Genomic DNA, 22,640 nt, shown 5'->3' with positions numbered 1-22,640 from the left:
CTCTGGGTTCCTCCTCCTCTGCTCCAGCTATTGATTCCCTTCATAACTCATTTCAAATGTGATTTTGATATGATCTCTGCAGAGCAACACATACAGTAACTAAAATGAAAATCTCCACTATGCTAATTTTCTGCTTGGGAGAAACATAAATCTGCAAGAATCTTCAATAAAAGGAGGACTAAAGCAGGTTTTTTTCTGGATCCTTAATAGTTCCTTCTAATTAAACTTTGCTAAATGTTACATTGTACTCGTAAGCACTCTCACACCCCTGGATCTCGGAGCAAAGATGGAGGCTTTCCTGATGTGGCTCCCATGAATCGCAGCCCGCATGGCCAATGGTCCCATCAATGGATGACAGGAGCCAAAGTCCAGCAATACTCAGAGGATCCTGCTGGGTACATGACCTGCTTCAAGACTCCAGTTCTATATACTCCCAGCACAATCATCATTATAATAAGATTTCTGCCAGTCACCACTTGAGCAAATGGGAGTTTTCTCTTGCAGCTCTCCAGTGCACAGCTTCATAGGTCCCTCTTGTGAAACATGATCCATCACGAGTGCCGAGTGCTGCCGAATGCAGACAAATGTCAAATGCAGACATGCAATTCCAGAGGCAGTCGAGTGACTGGATCTCTGCTTTTAATAACCGCTGTGCTGTTTTGCATCGGGACAGAGGAGCACTTTACAAAACAGATACATCACTGCAGCTACCTTGAGACAGTGGCTGGGGAGGAGTGGTGGACTGGATGAGACAAACATTGAGAGAGAAATTTAAACAGGAACATTTAAAACCTGGAGAAGAGACAATTAAGAGGCAGCAGCTGTCGTCTAGTATTTGAAGAGCTGCCACATAGGCGATGGAGCAAAGTTGTTCTCCTTTGCTCCAGTCAGCAGGACCAAGAGGGGTCCAAATAACAAAGAAGGGGTTGGGGGATCTGGAAGAAACCTTAGGAAGGGCTTTCTGGTGGTACTAGCAGTTGGGGAAGGGTTGTAGCTCAATAGCAAAGCATCTGCTTTACATGCAGAAGGTCCCAGGTTCAATCCCCAGCGTCTCCAGGTATGGTTGCGAGAGAACCCTGCCTCAAATCCACAAGAGCAGCTGGCCAGCAGTGTTAACAATGCTAAGAAAGGACTAGCATTCTAACTCAGTGAAAGGCAGCTTCCTATGTTCCAGTTTGACACTGACACAGACTGTTTCACAAGATGCTGGGGTTTCCTCTTTAGCTGCTTTTGAACAGAAGCCAGGTGGTCACCTATCAAGGACACAGTAGCAGGGGATTTCCTACACTGGCAGGAGGTTAGACTAGAGGTCCTTTGGGATCCCAATTCTATTAAAGTTCAGCATTGCTTTCTGATGTCATCTTTAGAAACTAGGCACTGTGTGTGCAGCAACTGCCATTTGCGCATGTGCAGAGGCAGCGATCACCATTCACACATGCGCAGAAGCGGGCAATCGTCGCTCACGCCTGCGTACAACAGCACCTCTCCCAGCGACCCGTTTCAACTTCCGGACGGGCCTCCGGAAAAGATTGTGGTTGTGAGTAGAGGTTCCACTGTATTGTTCAGCTAGTCAGGCATTACTGGCAAAAGGTTCGACAAACCACGAGCCATTCAACAAAACAAGTAAACAAGCCACAACTTGCTTCGTCAAAATTTGGTTGGTTTTCCAGCTGCTCTTGCCTTGCATCTTTGTAGCTTTGTGGTGGGCTGGTAGAACGGAATTGTTCAATTCAGACATAATGCTAACAAACCATGGTTAGTCTGCTGAGCCTGCTTGGCTAAAGGGACTACAGAAGACCAGTTTGTACATGTTTAAGGCACGTGTAACTGGGCACACGTGTGCCGTGTTCAGACCTGGGAGAGGGTGTAATGGAGGCATAACGGGACGGGCTTACGTGTGCTCTGCCATCACATGTGATGACCCAGAATGCAACCCCAAACAAATCAGGTGTTGCCTGTATAGCTTAGTACTTTGTGTGAACCAGGCCTATTCTACAGGAAGCTTGGGGGGGGGGGATCTTAGCAGCAGCCAATGAGACTCACCTAAATTCCTTCCCAATTTCATCTACTGTATGGTGATTTCGTATAGCCCAAGGATGAAAGCAAACTCCATTCTCAGACCATCATTCTAACATCCCATTCTGATGATATGTAAGCAAGGGAGAAATACTTTGCCCAAAAGATCACTGCTAACATGTCACAATAAAACTCATACAAAATCCACAGATTTATCTAACTTGGTTTTCTAGTTATTGAAGCTCCTGGCTCAAGGCAGACCATCTCAGAGTTTAAGCTCCAGCCCAAATTTGTTCGTACTCCCATACCATAATTCCAACTACTTCCCTAGGATCTTTTTTTTTTCTATTTTATTATTTTTATGCATTTTTGCTTCATCAGTGGTTATTTGAAGGCAACTTATCTCACAAGCAGTAATCTTCTGTCACCATTTATTCAGTTCCCAAATTGGATTCTAGTAATATCACACTGATATGACAACTGAGTTTATTCATCTTCATCATGTTTAATAATATGCTTCGAGAGGATGCCATCAAGTAGCTTGTGTGGAATGCCACAAAACTAATGAGGTGCTTGAGGCATGAACATGTTCTTTATCAGGGCCTGAGGTTGAACTATGACTTGCAGCTCAGGTTCCAATGAAGAATAGCATAGGCATTTGCCACATTATCAACACTCTCTGAAGTTGCTGTCACTCACCTACCCATGCCCTGTTTCATTTGATGTGCAACAAATGGCTTGCTAGGAGCTCCTCTATACAAATAGTTCTTGTTTTGCTTTGTTTGCTTTGCTTTGTTTTCTTAAACCAATGTCTGAACCCACTTTGATTTCAGATTTGTTTTTCCAGAGTTAAAGGCTGGAAGAGAGACCAACCACCTCTGCGTCATATGGGGGCTCTTGCATTTGTCTCAGGATAAGTAACCATTCAAACAGCAGTACAGTATGGACATTATCTTTAGGTACGCAAGTAGAACAGGCAACTTAGCACAAGCACACCGTGATCCAAGAGTGAGCTGAAATAGTAAGCAGGAGGTCGCAGGTGAGGCACTGAGGAACACCCTACGGTGCAAGCTAGATTTGTTGGCTCAGGTTAACAATCCTCAAGCAACCTCCAAAATGCCATAGCAATCTTCAGTTGTCCAAACAAGTCCTAACTCCATCTGGAGAAGCTATATATAAAGACTACTTGCAGGAAAGAGCATCCTTTCTGAACTGCCCAAGCTGCTAGCTGCTAATGACTTACCAGTTTTTCTTTGGTACTACTTCTCTCTCTCTCTCTCTCTCTCTCTCTCTCTCTCTCACACACACACACACACACACACACACACACACACAACCCTCACTCACTCTGCCTTTTCAAGTTGTCTGAAATATGCATTTCCTCAAAAACCTGACAAAAACCTGACACGGTGATAATTTTCTAAGCTATGTTGCTCATGTCAAATTATTCAACATCTGTCTTCATGCTCACAAAAATTAGCATAAGATAGTGGTTTCTGATGACACCTCTAGTGAAATATTTTGACTTGTACCAGTAAGTTGCAAACAACCTGTCGGGTGGATAATGTCAGCTTCCAAGTACTGAATACTGTATTAAAAGATGGCTCTGCGGGTTGTTTGGGGTTTTTCAGAGCGAAACCCAACTGACCTAATGCTGGGTTTGGGCTATACAAAGGGCATAGGTGATTAGGCTGTACAACACCACCACAAACAGGCTGGAGAAGGCATTCATAGCAATACTACACAAGCTAAAATCCATGTTTGATGCTGAGCATGTTTGGTGCATAGAAAATGAAAATCTGATTGAAAAGAGGAAAGAAGATCTTGGGGGAGAATTATACATTTATGCAGCACTGAGCATTCCTGCTGTAAGATAAGGATGGCATCCCTAGAACAGGCATAACCAAAATCAAACAGACAAGGAAGGCTGACTGAACACAGGAATAAGGAAATTTATATATTACCACAAGGAGCATTATACTTATTTGACTTCTTAGTAGACTCCAAAACCTAGCCATGAGATTTCTCTAGGCTAAAAAAATTGATTCTATCGGCTAGGATGAAAATGGAAGCAAGATCTATGAGGGATGCAATAAACGGTTTGCTTGTTGTGATTTTTAAATTGCCCTTCATCAGAAGCAATTCTGGGATAGTGTGTGTACAAGTAAAACAATTAAATTTAAAACCACAAATATGCCAGAACTGCAAAACAAACACCACAGTGAGGAATCTAATTCCACTGGCCATGAACTGGTGAGACTGTTCCAAGGCCCTGAAGAAATAGGTGTGTCTTGAGACAACACCTGAAACATAACAGTGAGGAAGACAAGCAGACTTCAAGAGAGGGGAGTCCATAATAAATGGGTGCCACAACCAAGTAGGCCCTACCTCACATCACCACACAGCAAGCTGTACTTGTCAGTGAGATTGCCAGAAGGACCTTTCCTGTAGATCTTAAAGCCTTGGCTAACAGATATACAGTTCCGGAATACACATTTTGATCTTGTTTCACAGCTGGTGGGACATCTGAACAATGGAAAAGGAGTTTAGATCACCAGATTTGGGGCTGCTATTCACTCTGTGCATGTGCACATCGTAGAAAACCCACACAGTGTACTTTTTACATATAGGACTCACTGGGTCTCACTAAAACAGGTCTCTCAACTGCCAGAAAAAAAATGGTCTGGCCCTGCCTGCTTTTGTGCCTTCAACTTCAGCTTAGCATATCAGTGGCGGAGCAAGGGGCTTTGGCACCTTGAGTGGGGACGTGGCACGACTGCGTGAGCATCCCAATAGGGGTGGCTGCCTGTGCGAGAGCGCCCCCTCAGGGATGAAACCCGGGGCAGACTGCCCCCTGCCCCCCTTCCTACGCCACTGAGTATACTGGATTTAGCAAGTGAAGCTTTCCATGGCATAAACAGAAGTGGGGAATCTGTGGCCTTCCAGATGTTGCTCCCACCACCCCTAACTGGGCCATACTGACTCTGGCGGGAGTCCAACATCTGGAGAGCTACACAGGGTCTAGAGATAAGTACTGTCACCTACTAATGTACGCACATCAATCTACTATTAAAAGGGACAGGAAATAAGCTAGCAAAAAGACTACGGCAAAAACAAACCTAGCACATGTTCCCCTATGCTACTCACAAGGCAGTAATATACAGGCAGATTATTCCACTAGGCCAGTGTTTCCCAACCTTGGGCCTCCAGCTGTTTTTGAACTACAATTCCCATCATCCCTGACCACTGGTCTTGCTAGCTAGGGATGATGGGAGTTGTAGTCCAAAAACAGCTGGAGGCCCAAGGTTGGGAAACACTGCACTAGGCACCCTGCCAGCATCAGAAATATAGAGTTGACCCCATAATCTTAGAAAATGGGAAATCATTCACTCAGCCAGATCCTTTTTTATTTCTTTTTTTGTCGTGAGGGAAGAATTGCTCCTTCCTGTGCATATTCTGTCTGCTTTTCCTTGTCTCTGGTGATGGAGATCTCCCCACAACATTTCTGTCCGATTGCACATGAAGGATATTTTCCCTGATGCTCAGCCTATGTACTCCTTTGAAGCTCATTGCTTCACCTTCCATCTCCCACCCTGGAATGTTTCCTTGAAGGTGTTGATTTGTTTTCTGCAAGCAGACAATGATGAGGGGCTGCCAACACACAGGGCCTTTTCCTCAGCAAGGGAAGAGAAAGTTGGGCTGTCAGCTGCTCCATGTTAGCAATAAAACACTCCTATCAAGGCTTGTTAAATCCTGTTTCTAAAGTAAACAAAGCAGGAGCCCAGTTTCCACCGGCCAAAACAAAACTACTCAAAAAAGCCTGCTCTCAAAAGACTGTAGACTTTATAAGATGGGCTTTAAAATAAGTATTGGAAGAAAAAAAAAAACACCCCCGTCTTTCTCTGTATACATACTTAGAGAGAAAATATTTGCCACCAACTATTTGTAGAGAAAAAGAGACAAACCCATTTCCTTTTCTCAATGACTATCTCCTTTCCACCCACCTCTAATGTATTTTTCACCCTATTTGAGACATTTGTTGCTAAATGCTTTATTAAAACAGTGTTTCCCTTAGGAACAGGGACGCGGGTGGCGCTGTGGGTAAAAGCCTCAGCGCCTAGGGCTTGCCGATCGAAAGGTCGGCGGTTCGAATCCCCGCGGCGGGGTGCGCTCCCGTTGTTCGGTCCCAGCGCCTGCCAACCTAGCAGTTCGAAAGCACCCCCGGGTGCAAGTAGATAAATAGGGACCGCTTACTAGCGGGAAGGTAAACGGCGTTTCCGTGTGCGGCTCTGGCTCGCCAGAGCAGCGATGTCACGCTGGCCACGTGACCCGGAAGTGTCTTCGGACAGCGCTGGCCCCCGGCCTCTTGAGTGAGATGGGCGCACAACCCTAGAGTCTGTCAAGACTGGCCCGTACGGGCAGGGGTACCTTTACCTTTTACCTTCCCTTAGGAACCTATGAGATTGCGCTATAGACACTTTCTAGGCCCAGAAGCTGTGGCTGCATTCACATGAACAAAAGCATAAAACCAGGGAATTATTTAGGGTATTTCTTTTTTTTTATCATTTTCACAATGTTGAGCAGTACAGCCTTACAAGGAGGAATTAGAATTGTCAACCAGTTGTTGTCTTATTTGCACAGCCAATACAACTGTGTTTGACCAGGCAAACATAACAATGGCAAGAAAATTCAATGGCCACCTGATCTAATTTTTTCACCATGGACTTTACAGCAGGTTCCACCAAGTTCTCCCCTGATCCTGTCATTTGTCTGGTTTGCACAAAACTGACTTAGTTTTGTTTGTTTAGCCAGAGTGTGGCATGTTTGAATGTCCAAGCTCAGTTCAGCAGACTAACTAAGGCTTGTTTTCTGGTGACAAGTCTTGACATGTTGACTTACAAACCATGACTTGTTTTAACTAAGGTATGGTGTTTGGACATAACCCAACTTGCTTAACCATGTCTTTTATGGCCTCCCCACTCAAGAAACCTGCCAAGCAACAGCGGCAGAAAGCAAGAGCCACTGAAAAACTTTGGAGAAACAACATGTGGCTTTTTTGCTTGGGTTTTGCTGAACAGACCATGGTTAAAACAAAACCATGGCTTGGCATTGTTTGTGAAGAGTCACTGTCTACCTCAAACAACCCTAGGAGATAATGCTCAGTGAAAACAATCTAGAATTCTCATCTGCTCTACTTGTGATGGGAATAAGTTTTATAAGAGTTTTTCTGACTGGGTCAAGAGTAGAAAGGTCAGACTGCTGCTCTTATCTCATTTCAACTTCTCTTCCAGGACCCATTTATATATTACAACCTCCACCATGGTTGGTCAAGGTATTTTGTTACCTGAGGCACAATAACATATGGCATTCTCCCCCTCCCTTTGCCCCCAAGTACAAGGTACCCAAGGCTGGACAAGTTACTTTGACACCAGAGAAAGAAAACTCCACACAAGCGCCACACCCTGAGATTAAAAAGACAATAAAAATAAATTAAGTGTACAGCCAAAAAAACAACTTCCTAAGGTGGCTGCCTCACATGGATGCCCCTCTAAATCTATGGTATGGCAAGCCATTCATACAGCGTACCTCACTACGGGGTTCAGGGTGATTTCCTTTATGGCAGAACAAATCTCTATTCGGAGACACGGCAACATCCCCCTCTCCACATGCAGCAATTTTCAGTGGCCCCCACAAAGTATAAACCAACTCACAACGACAAATGTGTAGTAGGAGTCAGATCATATGAGAGGATGGTTAAAGGGAGAGGAAACTGGCTTTCTATAGATGTGTGAACGTGGTCAAAGACGGCACAGGGATTCTGTTGCATCACCAGCAGCTCATGTAAGATTTGACATTTGCCAGCCCTTCTTTAAACAGCTATACAGCTTTTAATGGGAGAGGGGTGTGCGCACATGCAATTTTCTGTGGCCAGCTTAAGCTGAATGGAAGGAATCAGATAACGAGGGAAAGGAAGATTATTGGGACTCAGACACCCTTCAGTCATCGTATCAAACACCAATTTGTGTAACAAGCCTCTTCAGGCAGCGAGCAAGCTAGATGTACTTTGGACTCCCAATTATTCCATGTCTCCACTCCAAGTGTCTCCCTGTAACATATATTTTATTTATTCCATCCTTTGCAATAAACCTTGGCAGAGGCCTTTCAGGAAGGCCCACGTGGCCTATTATTTAAAGGGTACGTCAAATGGATATTTTATCTGGTTTAATCGGATTTAAACTTACTACATTCAGATTGATAGAATGTATTTATAGCCTTCATACCAGCGCATGTGACCCCCCTCCTCACCGTCTGCCTTCCTTGCCTCTCTAACATTCAAGGGTGTGTGTGTGTGTGTGTGTGTGTGTGTGTGTGTAAGCGTACTGAAATACAACATTTGAATTCCCAACCCTTCCACATTTAGTGCCACAAGAGGCAAACATTCAGAACATGGAAAACTCCAACTATATATAGCTTGAGGCTCCAGCTCAAGACCAGCATTTAGGGCAAAGGGAAGGAGGATTGTGGGGTGGGCAGAGTCTCTAATCCTGCTTTAAGTTTCTTTGAAAGTGTAACAGCTTTGATACAGCACCGCCAAAGCGCCATTAATAGCTGGTGCTTCACCTTCTAAACAAGCAGCTGTGATTGGAGAAAGCTCCTGGAAAGGAAAGGCTTGTGAAAAGACAAAATACTGAAAGTTTGCAGTGTGCCGATAGAATAGCCTGAGCCATACACACAGAAAATTCTGTTCTATATTAAAACCAGTATTCACTCAATAGATAGTTGAAAGAGGGAGAGAGAAAGCTGATAGATTTTTGTTCGTGTTTGTACAACCAGGGTTTGGGGGAGCCAGAGAAACCCTGCAGAATAAATGGAAGTCTTGTGTACAGTGCAAGCTTTAAAGAATGCCTCCATTACAGCGAAGCTTGTTTTTCCCCCACCCTGCATTCTCTTTCTCCCTAAAAAATACCATCAGGATGTTGATTTAAACATGGAGAGGGTTGAAAGAAAGAAGGAATCAACTAGAAAAGAAAGAAGCCTGAGTCTGAGGAGTGAAACCCAGGGTCTAATATTAAAAAGAAGCCAGAGGTGTAGGAAGATTGACAATCTTAAAGGGCCTGAAGAGGCCTTTGAAAGCAAGCCCACCAGTAGTTCTGCTTGGACTGCAGCAGCCAGGCTAATTAAAAATAAAAAGTTTGCCTGGGAGCATATAAAACACCCATGGGGATGTAAAAACCTGCGCACACAATGGTTCTCTCGCCACAAAGACATTATACACCCCGTCTCACCGCTCTCGGGTGCTTCTCCTAATTTCCCTCTGGACCTTAAATCCCCCCATTCTCCCTTCCCCTTGACAGACACAGAGATACAGGGGCTGAGGAGGAAGCTGGAGCAAAACAGCATCTATTTAAAGCAGTTATTTCACAAAACAGAACTAGACTCCAGCTAACAACCCCAGCCCTAAGGGAGGAGAATAAATTCCCTTTAAAAAAAAAAAAAAGCATAATTAAAGTGACCTACAAAGACTTTTAGCTGCAGTGGGGAATAGGCTGCACCGAACTCAGCCTTGATGGTGTTTACACATAGGTAAGTTCCAGCCAAATGCTGGTTCAGCTGTTATTGTTTTAACTCTCCCTCTCCCCTGTGGGGATATGAGAGACACGCTTCTTCTGAAGGCTGACTTTATTACGATGAAGTGGTAAGGCAAAACAGGGCTTTGATAAGTCTGGCAAGTTCTTCTTTAAAAACACACACACACACACACACACACACAAAAACCTCTATAAGCAACATATATATTAAAATAGGAGTTTCTGAGATGCAGATCTCCACACAAAAGCCGGGGCAGAGTGAGCGCACCTGCACACGCGAGCGTTGAGTGAGCGCCGGATAAGTCCCTCACTGGCCAGCCCTAGATGAGGCCGACAGGCAACGACTCTTGCGCTTGTTTGGGACCACGGCGGTGCGCGCCGGCTGCCCGGCCAAGCGCACGTGTGAGCGCGTGCGAGTGCATCCATTTGCAACCGGGGGTGTCAGCTGTAGTGGGATCGTGGGAAAGGGGTAGGGGCTGGGAACGCTTCTTTCACAACATAAATAAGAGCCGGGGAGGCAGTGGAGAGAGGAAGGCGATCGAAGCCGCCACCCGAACGACCCCCCACCCCACTTTCTTTTTTTTAGCCCACGGAGCCAGTAAAGCAGTGGCTGGCGGATGGAAGGGGCGCGCTTTCTCTTACCCCCACGGCCCTCGCCGCCTTGCGCAGCGAGCATCCATCTCCACGCCGGCTCCCCAATGTCCCTCGCAACTCCCGAGGGGCTCTCCCAACAGCAACAGCGGCAGTGCATGCGCGTTGCCGCTTTGCAGAGCCCGCTCGCATCCCGCTTCATTTCAAAATCGCGGGAGCTCCATGGCGACTGGGTCGGCTGCCTTCCCTTCTGGCGATCCGGCCTCCACGAAAGAGCTGGAGGGGAATCGGGCTCCTGAATATACTTCCCCGGCCGCCCCCGCCCTCCCTCCCCCAGACAAGAAAGGGAGCGGGGTGCGTGGGTGGGATTCCCCTTCCCCGGGCGCCGTGGGTGCAGGCAGAGCGCGCGCGAGAAGTCGCTGAGGGGTTGTCTAGAAGCATAAACCGGATTGCAACCATATTGGACTTTGGCAATGTGGTTCTAATAACCGTTTAGGAAAGCCCGTCTGGCGGCCGGTCTCCAACAGCAGCGGCGGCGGCACTTCAGGCCCGCGCTTGGCTTCCAACCCCGCTTCTGTGCGGGCACAGCGTCAACAAGTAACCGAAGCGGGAGGGAGGGCGCAACAGCTCGCACCGGCGGCGGTGGCGGCAGCGGGTGCTTCGCCCGAGGGGAATGGGCGACTCAAAGTGGGAGGAGGAGGGCAATATTGAGCAGCCCAACGAAATGGAAAGCAGCTTCGTCTCCCAAGAGGAGGAGGAGGGCATAGTTTTGTACACATTACGCACGCAAACCGAAAAGTGCATCTCTCTCTTTACCAACAACAAGTTGAAGGGAGCCGAGCCATGTGGCCACGGGTATCCTTGTGCCATCCCCAACCCACCGCCTCCCCTGTTTTGCCCAGGACGAAGCTCTGAAAGGGTTAATCGGCGGCGTCTCTCTCGCCTCGTAAATCTGGAAAAGGGAGCGAGGGGAGAGAGGCGGCGGCGGCGACAGCAACAGCACACAGGCAAGGAATTACGAAGTCGCGAACCGGGCTGGTGGAGGAACCTACTGCTACATCCATCCTCTCGCTCCTTCCTGCGCTCTGTGGGCACCATTTACTTTCTCTTGCTGCTGCAGGTGCTTTTGGGGAGGGGAAAAAAAACTTTCATCCGAGCCTAGCTAAGCCCCCTCCCTGCACGCCCCCAAAGCAGGAAATCGTGCAACACACACACACCGACCCCGCGTCACTTACCGTAGACCCCTTGTCCCCTGGTGTACACCGGGACCAGAGAGAGGAATAAAACCCAAATAGTCTCCATCTTCAAGGCAGAAGCTTCATAGCCTGCGAAGAAGAACAGCCCAAGCACCACCTCCAAAAAAAGCCCAGACAGCATCAGGCGGTGGATTCGAGAGAGGCAGGCGAGGAGGCTTTTCCTGAGCCGGCTCTGCTATTTTGCGCTTTTGTAGATATATAGATATACTGTATATTAAAAATGCCCACCACTTCCTGGGGCTCGAAGCAGGAAGAGATGGATCCAGCGAAAGGAAGGGAGCCTTGGCCGGGCACAGGGCGCCTCAGCCCGGCTTAGCCAAGTCAACTCCAGCCAGTGCTGCTCGGGAAGCTCGCGATCTCCTCCCCGCACGCACACACAACAGAGCGAGGGAGCGAGTCAATTTGAACGAAGAGAAATATCCGCCCTCCCCAAACGGGGAGCAGTAATTGCAAGTGTAAAAGGTGCGAGGAAGGGAGGAGAGGAAAAGCCAGCGAGGGATCTGGTTTCTCCCCCCCTCTCCTCCCCCCTCGTCTTGCCTTTCGCCGGATCCCGGAGTCCTCCCAGAAGAAAACAGAACTTCACGCCCAGACGTGGAACGGCGACAAAATAACAAGGCGATTCAAAAGCAGAAGGCACAAGACGAAGCGATCCAGTGGCGACGCAAAATCCACAGAGAACTTCCGCGGGTTTCCCCCCCTTTTCTGGCTGTGCTCCGATTCCTTTCAAGCAGAGGGAGTCGTATTTGTTGGGGGGGGGGGCGGAGGGAGAGAGACGTCAAGTGCTTTCTGAACTCCCCAGCTTCCCAAACTCAATCGCCTGCCAACTGGGGCCAACTTGAGAGATGCAACGACGACGGAGAGCGAGGGAGACACACGGAGTCCTCGCCCTCCCTCCTACTAATGAGCCTCTGGCTGCAACCCCAGGAGCGAACAAGGGGGCGCGAGGAGGGAGGGGAGGCGGGTGCGCGCGTGTGTGAGAGATGGGGAGGGAGGTGCGGAGAAGGAAACCGAGAGGCAGCTGCTGGGGCAATAGGTAATCCTCCTCTTCTTGCCTCCAGCTGTTTTCTCTCCCTTCCCCCCCGATTTTGGAATTAATTAAATGCAGGGATGACTTTAGCTGCGTGTGGTGGTTTTGTGTGTGCTGTTTTCCCCCCTCCAAAGAAGCATCTCTCGTTCCCAGCTCCTTCAAAGCTGCCGAGCTCCGCTCTCTCCAGGCTGAAGTTGCTCAGTTGCAGTGCATCGCATGCCGGCCTGATAGTGGAGGAGGAGGAACGAGGGCCAGACACAACACTCGCTCCGACTGTCGCGCTTTCCCTCCCCTCCTTCGACCTCTCGGCCCCCTTGCTCTCGTTTTTGCCCGAATCAGCGGGTCAGATTTATCCAAAGTTTTAGCGCGTTGGACTGACGTTTTGGCAGCTGGAAAGTTCCCTCCCTCTTCCCTCTCCTTTTGCAATTTATAAAATCTTTTTTCCTAATGTGTTGTTTTCTCTTTGTTCTCTACAGATGGGAGGCAGAAACGTTCCATCTTGGATATAACTTCTGAAAGAGGGAAGGGGAGTGAATAGCGCAAGAGGACTGAGAAACTTGCAGAAAGCGGCTTTTCACTGCAAAGGACGGTCTGTAATAGGGGCGTGGCAAGCCTCGGCTCCTCCCCCTTCCCAGAAGAACGTGTATATATACATAGCAAGCGCACAACTACAATACTGCACCCCCAGTTCTGTTCCGCTTATAGAAGGCGGCTTTGCGCGGTGTAACTCAATACCTGCTTCGCCGTGATCTGCTCTAGAAGGCAGTTCAGCCTTCCAGAAACTTACGGGTCGCTCGGCCGGGAGAACTCGCTCTCTTCTCGTACTAGCAGTCACCTTTCCCCCAGATCGCCAAGATGACTCGGGAGGAAAGTCCGATCTCCTGAGCCTTTTGCTCAGCTCGAGCAGGCGCCCTCTTCTAATCGCAGTCCCTACCCTGAAGTAAGCCTGCAATCCTCCAGGATCTGCCTGTTAACCCGGCTGCCTCCCTCCGTCTACCCTCCCACCCCTCCACTTTTGCTCGTTCTCCCATCTTCACGAGTCCCTTCTAGTTTTGAAAAAGAAAGGGAGCCAATTAAATCAACTCTGCTCCAGCGGAGTCCTGCCTCCTACCCAATTCTCCCGGCCTCCCCCAGGGCCAATTAGAGAAAACAAAACAAGGCTGACAGAAAACGGATCTATCTGGTTATATCCCCCCCCCCACCTCCCCGCTTTTTCATTCCTTTCCCCTTCTGCAAGGAAATGCCAGGAATCGGCCGAGGTTTCAGCCGTCCACGCTAAAACCCACAACGCGGTCGGGTGTACCGCTTCGGCGCCCGGCCTCGTTCTCTGGAAGAGCGTCGCGGGCGGAGAGCCAGGCCGGAGGAACAGACCGCGGCGGCGGCGACTGTGGGTGTCTGGGCTCCCCAGCCACCGCGATCTATAGGTTTGTCTTGTAGGGGGTGTCGCGAGGGGCACGCGGATCCCGCCGGGGAGGAAGGATCCACACGGTGCGCTCTGCACATTCCCCTTGCGCTTGCTTGCTTGCTTGCACCTGTTGTGTGGCTGCTCATTGCGCGCTGCCAGAGCGCGGAGGCCCGCCGCGCTTGCAAGCCCATCAGCGATGCAAGGGGCGTCTGCAACCCGCTTGCGCTGCTGCTGCTGTACTGGTGCACGTTCGTCCACTCCGCTTTGTACGTGTCTCTGTGTCTGCGCGTTACGCCGCTCTAGCGCTCCTGCGAGGCTTTTGCGCCCGGGGGAGACGCCTGGCCCGTGATTCCTGCATGCACCCTCGGCTTGCGTGCTGGAGAATCCCAAGCAGCGGTGCCGGTGTGTCTGCTTTTTTCTCTTTTTTTTTATTTCCCCACCCCCACTCCACTTTGCTGCAAATCTTTCTCCACAGGCGAAGATCCGAGGCGACCATTTCGCCGTTCGAGGCCGTCGGGGGAGGACTTCTCTCAGTAGGCAATTCTGGCAATGGAGCAAGTCCTTCCAAAAGGCTCTGTAGTCACCCGCCTTCCTCGCAGGTGGGCGTCTGGGCAGGATTATGCAAGATGTCGTGTCCCGGGTGAACAGAGCAGAGCAAAACTCCTGGAACGCCGTCTGGCTGGTCCCTTCCTTCAGACTCTCTAGGTTTGGTTTCCATTTTTCAGGATTTTATTTTGCAACTTTCCTGCTTCCAGCGATTCCCCCTTCTCCTGTTCATTAGGTCAAGAGGATTCTCCTCCCCACATTCCTATTTTAATGTTTTTATAAATGAACGTTTTATATTCCACATCCGAGATGAGGGAAGTGTTAAATCAAAATTTCCTCAAGGAACAAACCCTTAATTTTCAAATTACACCAAGATCCCATTTTAAATGATCCCATTTTAGAATGATGGGGTGAAGATGTGCAGACAATGTAAGCGAGGCTGTTAAAATATTAATCAAGAAGTGCCTACTTGCTTTATAGAAACTGATGATGCAGAAATAGTTCCGTTAAGTTTTACTCTCTACCCAGCCCAAATACATTTCCTGAAATAATTGAACTCCCATCAGCCAGTCCCTGTCTTAAAATAGCGCTGTAAAGCATTATTTTCTCCCATCACAATAAACGGATTTGAGCTACCTGCAAGTAATGGGGAATATATATTTCAGCATGAGACCTTGTGATGGTGAGGAAATGGGGCTGTTATTGCAAACGTTTATTCTTTCTACTGAACTCCTAGCAGTGAGGAAATAGATATTTTTGATCATTGTGCAACTGAGTATCTGGAGGTGTGTTATAGATACACTGATTATTTTCCACTTTTTCTGTAACAAGCAGCATCAGTCTACCTGGGTTTGTTGTTCTTGTTTTTTGCACAAATAAATAAGTCACAAGACATCTGGGGTTGAGAAGGAGGGAGTGTGTGCTTCTTGATTCCCCCGCCCCCACATGTTTGTCTCTGTTTCATTTTTACCTATCTAATGCAATCTCATCTGTAGTGAGATCTGTTGGTTGGGGATCCAAATAAGGCGCCCCTGCAGACTTGTCATTGATGTAATAGTAATAGTGCATTCATGGTGGATTTATATTGAACCATCCACACATCATCCCACTTTATTGTTGTTCTGCAGTGCTAATGTTAACACTTAATTGCCGTCTGTAGGAGCACTCTTACTCCGTAGAGCAAAATAAAAAACAACCAGGAAATTTGTGGTATGGAAAGCTACAGGATTTTAGCAGATTTCTGCACCTCTTGCAAACAAAGCTGCATGACCGCCCAAAAACATTTGCTGTCAAAAATAGCACTGAAAGTCATGGCCCTGTGTAACTGCCCTGGTAACCTCATGAGCACAACTCATGATGAACGGGCCACAAAAAGGATGTCTGGAGGGCCTGAAGCAGCATTCAGCCCAGCCTCTTGTTTGTCTTCAGTTTCACTTTTGCCAAGAATCCCAACTTCCACAGCTGAATTCCTAATAATCTTTTCTCATTCCACGAGGAAGAAGTGCAGCTGCCAGGACATGTGAACACAAGCAAGCTGGTTGGAACCAACAGTAGCTGAACATTGGGGTTTTCCAAAGCGGCAAGCCCTGCGGGTCACATGCAGCAGTTTTTGGGCACCATTGAAAGGGATCAAATTTCCAGGTGCCCAGTGCCTTTTTGGATTTTCTGCCTCAGGCATCAAAAGCTTTTGAGCAGGCCTGCAGGATAGTGCATCTCTACACTTTAAGCACTCTGCGGGACGCGGGTGGCGCTGTGGGTTAAACCACAGAGCCTAGGACTTGCCAATCAGAAGGTCAGTGGTTCGAATCCCCGTGACGGGGTGAGCTCCCATTGCTCGGTCCCTGCTCCTGCCAACCTAGCAGTTCGAAAGCACATCAAAGTGCAAGTAGATAAATAAGCACTGCTCTGGCGGGAAGGTAAACGGCACTTCCGTGTGCTGCTCTGGTTCGCCAGAAGCGGCTTAGTCATGCTGGCCACATGACCTGGAAGCTGTCTCCGGACAAACGCCGGCTCCCTTGGCAAATAAAGCGAGATGAGCGCCACAACCCCAGAGTCAGCCACGACTGGACCTAATGGTCAGGGGTCCCCTTTACCTTACACTCTTAGCACTTGAGTGTCAGCAAAACATTGGCTTTCAGTGTGGCCCAACAGATTTATTTCACCAAAGACTATTTCTGTTTTAATGTAAGAGACTCGAGACACACTTTTTACTCATTTGTATGGCAGTTTGAATTTAGTTCTTGGTTTCATTTATAGCTGTCTTCTGTGGAACTCAAGCCATGAGGTTCCTAAGATTATGTAGTCCCAAATGCATCCACAGACCAGACTCAGAGCTGCTTAGCAAACACACAGAGCCAGATGTCTCATTAGGCAGACTCCATCAGATGGTGGAGGTGGCAAGGCATCAGAGAATGGAGCTGAATGTGCCATGTGGTCTGCCCTCCACCCCCTCACCCAGTTTGCTGCTCTCTTCTGGTCATCTACTGCATGTGGAATGAGGAGGCAAGGGGTGGCACAATTTGTATGCTGCCGTTCCTTAGTCAAACTATACTCAAGGCAGCATACAAAATCAAAATATTTTATGTATTTCCAGAAATATAACAGAAGTTAAGTAATCAGAAGAAATACATGGAAACTTATCCGTTAAGTATATGATAAAATTAAACAATCCACACATAATTCATAGTAAGAGCTATCAGTAAAAATGCAAAGATAACACAACTAAGGGGGGGGGGGGGAAGCATCTTCGAAAAGTAAATCTTTACCCCAACAAGAAACACCTAAGCAATACTCTACCCCAGGAGTCTATAGGCATCTTGAGAAGCAGGACTTACAGGAAAGCAGCTGGAGTCAGACAGGGCCCTGCCCTTCTAAATCTGGTGGAAATAGGCCAGAAGAGCCGGTCTTGTAGGACTTGCAGCAAAGAGAGGAGCAGGACTCTCAGCAAATGTGGTCTTTGGGCCAGATCTAGGCAGCAAAGTGTCTGCATCATGTAATGCCAGAACATGCACAATTTTTTTACAGCCTTTGACTTACCCATTTACAAGGACACAATATTACTGTGCCCTCAACCACTTGGTTACTTACTGGCTGTCCAAGCTCAGCACACTGCTCATTGGACCATACCACATTAGGTTGCCTTATCAGTTACAGAAATTGGAAATAACAACTTGGCATCAGTCATGTTCAAAAGTGCCACTGGGTACCCCTCACTGACTAATTCGTCTATGGTCTCTACGCAGAGCAGCAGCACCTATACCAGCGATGACCAAAATTGGCCCTCCAGATGTTTTGGGACTACAATTCCCATCATCCCTAGCTAATAGGACCAGTGGTCAGGGATGATTGGAATTGTAGTCCCAAAACATCACTGACCTATACTATACAGATATACATATATAAGCTTTGCAATATACCTGTGGCAAAGGTAGCTGTCTCAACAATCACACCCATTAATACATCACTGTGCACAATGGACCATCCGCTACGAGGTGTCGCCACCATCACTCTGCTTCGTCTCGCTGGAATCAGAAGGCATGCTGCAAAAGAGATGTGATACCCTGGGAGGGCGGGGGGATGTATTTGTAAAAGGTAGGCTGGCAGGTATTGATTTACTCTATGAACGAGAATTATTCCCAGGGTTATGGAGCGTTATAGCCCAGCCAAAGGCTGGTTACTAATTCATGCTCTAACAAATAAGCAGTTAACAGGTATAGCTGCTAATTAGTAAGCAGTTATTTCTATTATAAATGGCATTCAGTTGTGGAAAGGAGCAGTTAGCTTGCATCAGCAACGGGCGAGCAAGAGTTGACTGAATAGCTCTCACAAAATGACCAATTTCCCTTCAATGGAGGAGGTGGAGCACATAGGGGTTGTAGCTGAGACTGCTTTCTTTCTTCAAGCTGACAGAAGGCTTAAATGATTTGCAAAAGCCCACATCTTAAATATTTTAATGCACTACACTTACAGGTACTGCTTGATAAAGGGTGGGGTTTTTTTTGTTTTTTGCACAGGAGGGAGGTGGATTTAAATTCTAATGTACTTCTAAAATCCTTTTTTGCCTTTGCAGTCTGCGATATGCAAACCAACTCCTGTGGTTGTTTCCAAGGTTTGTTGTTGGATTACCAGTCATGACTTTTGTGAAGAAAACAAACCATGAATGCTGGTTCATGCAGCACAGTAAACCAAGGCTTGTGGCTTGTTGCGCCTGGTTCCAGAAAGAAGAGGAACAGAATAGAATAGGAGAAATTTAGTAGTGTGCACTAGTACACAGCTTGTGATACAAGAATGGGTCCATTGTGTTTGCCTAAAACAGCAAAATAATAGCATGTTTGATAATAGTGATAGGCATTCCACATTGTAACTAGAAGGTTTTGAAAGGACATGCGCAAAAAGGGCAGCCATAATGATCAAGAGGCTGGAGCAACACCCTTACAAGGAAATTTAGCTTAGCAAAAAAGAGAAGGGGAGACACCTGCTGAGAGTCTAAGGGTCCTGCTCCAGCCTTTCTCCACCAGGCCTAGCGGGGAGGACTGTTTACATCAGGCATAGGCAAACTCGGCCCTCCAGATGTTTTGGGACTACAACTCCCATCATCCCTGACCACTGGTCCTGTTAGGGATGATGGGAGTTGTAGTCCCAAAACTTCTGGAGGGCCGAGTTTGCCTATGCCTGGTTTACATTCTTTTAAACTGCTTTTTAATTGTGTGTTGTTTTTTTAAAAAAAGATAAAATTGTTTTTGATGGTTTTTATGTGTTTGTGGTTTTTTGGGGTGGTGGCGGCATTTGACTGTTTCTATTTTGATTCCCATATTTACTTGAATCTAATGCTCACCTTTTTTGGCCAAATGACGTTGCAAAAATTAAGGTGCACATTAGATTTGATGGCACATTTACATTTGCCATTATGTTTTTGGTTTCAAGGTTCTGAAAACTGAGGTGCGCATTAGATTTGATGGTGCATCAGACTCAAGCAAATACGGTTTGTATTTTGTGTTTTGTCTTGTGAATACCAGAACACGGACTCATCCCATGAAACTTAAAAGTGGGAGATTCAGGACACAAAACAGAAAGGACTTCTTCATACAGCACATAGTTATAACTATGAAATTCACTTCTGCAATATATGGCAATGGTCACCAGTTTGGATGGTTTTTAAAGGGAATTTATTTCCTGCCCTTCACCTTAAAAACAACTTACAATAAAAAAATAAGCTGGTTTTAAAACACATACACCTTGAGTATTTTAAAAGTCAGGGTAAAATGGAGGGTCTTCAGCATTCTCTGGTAGCTGTATAATGAAGGTGCCAGCGGCACAGCCCACAGCTTAGGGCCCTCCACAGATAATGCCCTTTGCCAGGCTGCTGCCCCATAGCCTCGGAGGACAGAAGGATGGATAACAGGATCAGGGGCACTGAATGCCACAGTGGTGGTGGTGGGGAGCTGTTAGCCTCGTGCCCTGCTTGTGAGTTCCCCATGAGTGTCTGGTTGGCCTCAGAGAGAGACAAGATGCTGAATTAAAAAGGCTCTTATGTTTAGAACAGCTATATGGTGGCGCTGTGGGTAAAAGCCTCAGCACCTAGGGCTTGCCGATCGAAAGGTCGGCGGTTCGAATCCCCGCGGTGGGGTGCGCTCCCGCCGTTCGGTCCCATCGCCTGCCAACCTAGCAGTTCGAAAGCACCCCCGGGTGCAAGTAGATAAATAGGGACCGCTTACTAGCGGGAAGGTAAATGGTGTTTCCGTGTGCGGCTCTGGCTCGCCAGAGCAGCGATGTCACGCTGGCCACGTGACCCGGAAGTGTCTCCGGACAGCGCTGGCCCCCGGCCTCTAGAGTGAGATGGGCGCACAACCCCAGAGTCTGTCAAGACTGGCCCGTTCGGGCAGGGGTACCTTTACCTTTATATGCTAAGCAGAAAAGGACAGAAGGAAGGAATGGAAAGTGAAACAACATGTCCACAAAACTTACTGAAGTGGGGAAGTGGCACAAAGCATTAGAATCCCCCTTTCTATCCAAAAACAGGCACTCAGTGTTTGACTGTTTTCTAAGGAGCAGGGTGGCAGGTATTAATTTACTATATGCAATGTGATAACCAATAACATGGGAATTAATTTTCATGATGCTTGCTGGATAGATTTTGCCATAGAAACTATTGCTCTGGTCTTCAATACTTACCTGTGGATTGGCTGCTAGTAACAAGCTTACTAACCGGGGTGAATAATAGAGAAATGTGGAGGGGATGCACCAGTATTAACTGAAGTGTTTTAAAAGTAATTTGTTTTGACAGCATTTGTACATAACTTCATGACTATCTACATGTTTTGGTTTCAAGGACAAAAATGACAGCAGAAAAGAAATTTAAAGGCTATACACACTTGCAGCAACCAACCCATTATATTCAATCACATGAATATTTGTGTGAGAAGTATCTGTGTAGTCACCCAGAAAGGAAATGGAAATATCATGTGTACTTACGTTTCTTTATTACTCAACTGTGTCTTGTAAAAAGCAGACTGGGAGTGCACTGTTCATAATCCACCTGTAAGTTTTAACAAAACATTAATGGAATGATAAAAAATGTAGAGGGCTTTGGTCTGTTTGCAGATATTCTGGGAGGTGTAAAAATGACTACATTTGCTGGTAAGTTATGAATTATTTGCTCTGGTCTATCACTTTGTAGCACTTGTTAAATATTATCTTTCAGTATTCCAATTGCAAAGTGAGACATTTCTTATAATTTTTCTTACACGTTTATAAAGAAACCGTTATCATGCCAGTTTCCACATGTTATAAACTAAAAAAAGGAAGGTTGTTGCTTTTTCTGCTGCTAATTTATATACAAAGAACATAGTCAAGCCAACCTCTGGTTGGGAACTTGTGCTTACTTTGGTTTAAACCCAAACCCATTTCGCAAGTTTAAAGCCACTTCTTTATTTTAAATATTTATAATTACTTTTCAGCACATTTTTGCATGATGTTGTTACAGCCTCTGGAACAGATGTGGTGTTCAAAGGGGAAATCGTTCATAGATATTTCACAGTGTCACTGTGGGAAAGACGACTGATGAACTGGGAGATGCCAAGGTCCAGTTACTATACTATTAATTTTCTTGTGCTGATGTTTCCAAGCTATAACCAAGGGCACTCCATCACTCTCTTTTCTTTCTCGGTGACAGTTGGATGAAGCTGCTATCTATGTGCCCCAGCCATCTCTTCATCTGACATTTCCATCACCTGCCTCTAGTATATTTCGCTCTCAGCATAATTCCCAAGATTCTATCAAACGGCTCTTAAATCTGATTTCTTTTTTTCTTTTGCAAGAACCCAAACACAGTTCAAAACAAAATCAGAAGCACTTAACCAAGCATCAGAGGGACATGTATTGAGTCCGCACACTAGGGAGAGGACGGGGAAAGAGTGTCTATATATGTGCTCCTATAATGCTGCAGCACAGCTCTGAATTAAGGTGCCAGTAATGTGTGAGAATTCTGAAAGGTCACAGAATAGTTGAGGAAAGAGAAAAGTAGAAAGCTTATCCTGAACTAGAGGCACCAAGGAAGCAAAATGCACTGGGAAGATTCATCAACAAAGTCCTTGAAGCGCAGGACTAACCAGGACCATGGTTTGCTTTTTGTCCTTCAGCACTCTGTTCCATATACGTCTTCCAGTGAAAGACTGATAATAATAGGCCGATAATAGTAGTGTACCGTTCTGAAGTGCTGGAATCAGCAACTGTTGTCAAATGAATATATAAATCAAGCTGAATTCCTCGTGTTTCTCCATGAAGTGACATCAGAGTACTGGAATATCTCGCTCTCTGCTGAGCGCCACATTGGGTGTTAGCCCTTTAGCTCTCCCCATGTTTTTCCCAGCGAAGGGCAGCAGTGGAATATTAAGACTGAGAAGAGCTAGATTTGTCTCACAGGTTCTCACCTTGCTGTCTTGGGAGAATGCCGTGCATCTGTTTCTGTGACTTTTGCAAATGCATTTTACAGCATCATCTGTGTTTCATCTGTATTTTCTGCCTCTGGTTAATGCTTCTTCAGTACACAGAGTGTTTGCTTTGGAAATAACCTAAGAAGAATGGGCCTGCTTCATCACCCTACCCTACATTGTTCGCTCCTCATATTCTCATTGCTTATTACCTCTCAGTGAGAGGGGGAGCTTTCCAGCTGACCCCCCCCCCAAAAAAAAACCCCTGGATTTTTGTTTTTA

At 46.8% G+C, this 22,640-nt stretch overlaps 1 protein-coding gene and 1 long non-coding RNA gene across 5 annotated transcripts in view; one reads left to right on the top strand and one right to left on the bottom strand.

Moving 5' to 3' along the window:
• Window positions 1–13,350, bottom strand: part of MDGA1 (MAM domain containing glycosylphosphatidylinositol anchor 1) — a 241,749-nt gene extending 228,399 nt beyond the window's left edge. Inside the window, exon 1 of one of the 4 annotated variants that reach the window (XR_013392171.1) lies at window positions 10,248–10,498. Coding sequence is in view for 3 of the 4 variants with exons in the window: in XM_028724381.2 (XP_028580214.2) it covers window positions 10,248–10,398 (151 nt within the window). In the remaining variant the exon portion in view is untranslated. Of the gene's footprint in view, window positions 1–10,247; window positions 10,499–11,431 lie in introns of those variants that run through there. The other 3 variants (XM_028724382.2, XM_028724381.2, XM_028724380.2) reach the window with 3 other exon arrangements.
• A 37-nt stretch (window positions 13,351–13,387) lies between these two features.
• LOC114594553 (uncharacterized) lies at window positions 13,388–19,936 on the top strand. Its single transcript, XR_003706016.2, has 3 exons — window positions 13,388–13,903; window positions 14,360–14,589; window positions 15,930–19,936. It is a non-coding gene; the product is annotated as an uncharacterized LOC114594553 (long non-coding RNA).
• The last annotated feature ends 2,704 nt before the right edge of the window (window positions 19,937–22,640 follow it).

Source organism: Podarcis muralis, chromosome 3 (genome assembly GCF_964188315.1).
Source record: "Podarcis muralis chromosome 3, rPodMur119.hap1.1, whole genome shotgun sequence".
NCBI classification, from domain to species: domain Eukaryota; kingdom Metazoa; phylum Chordata; class Lepidosauria; order Squamata; family Lacertidae; genus Podarcis; species Podarcis muralis.
The sequence above is the reverse complement of the archived record's forward strand: the minus strand, read 5'-3'. Positions and strand labels throughout refer to the sequence as shown.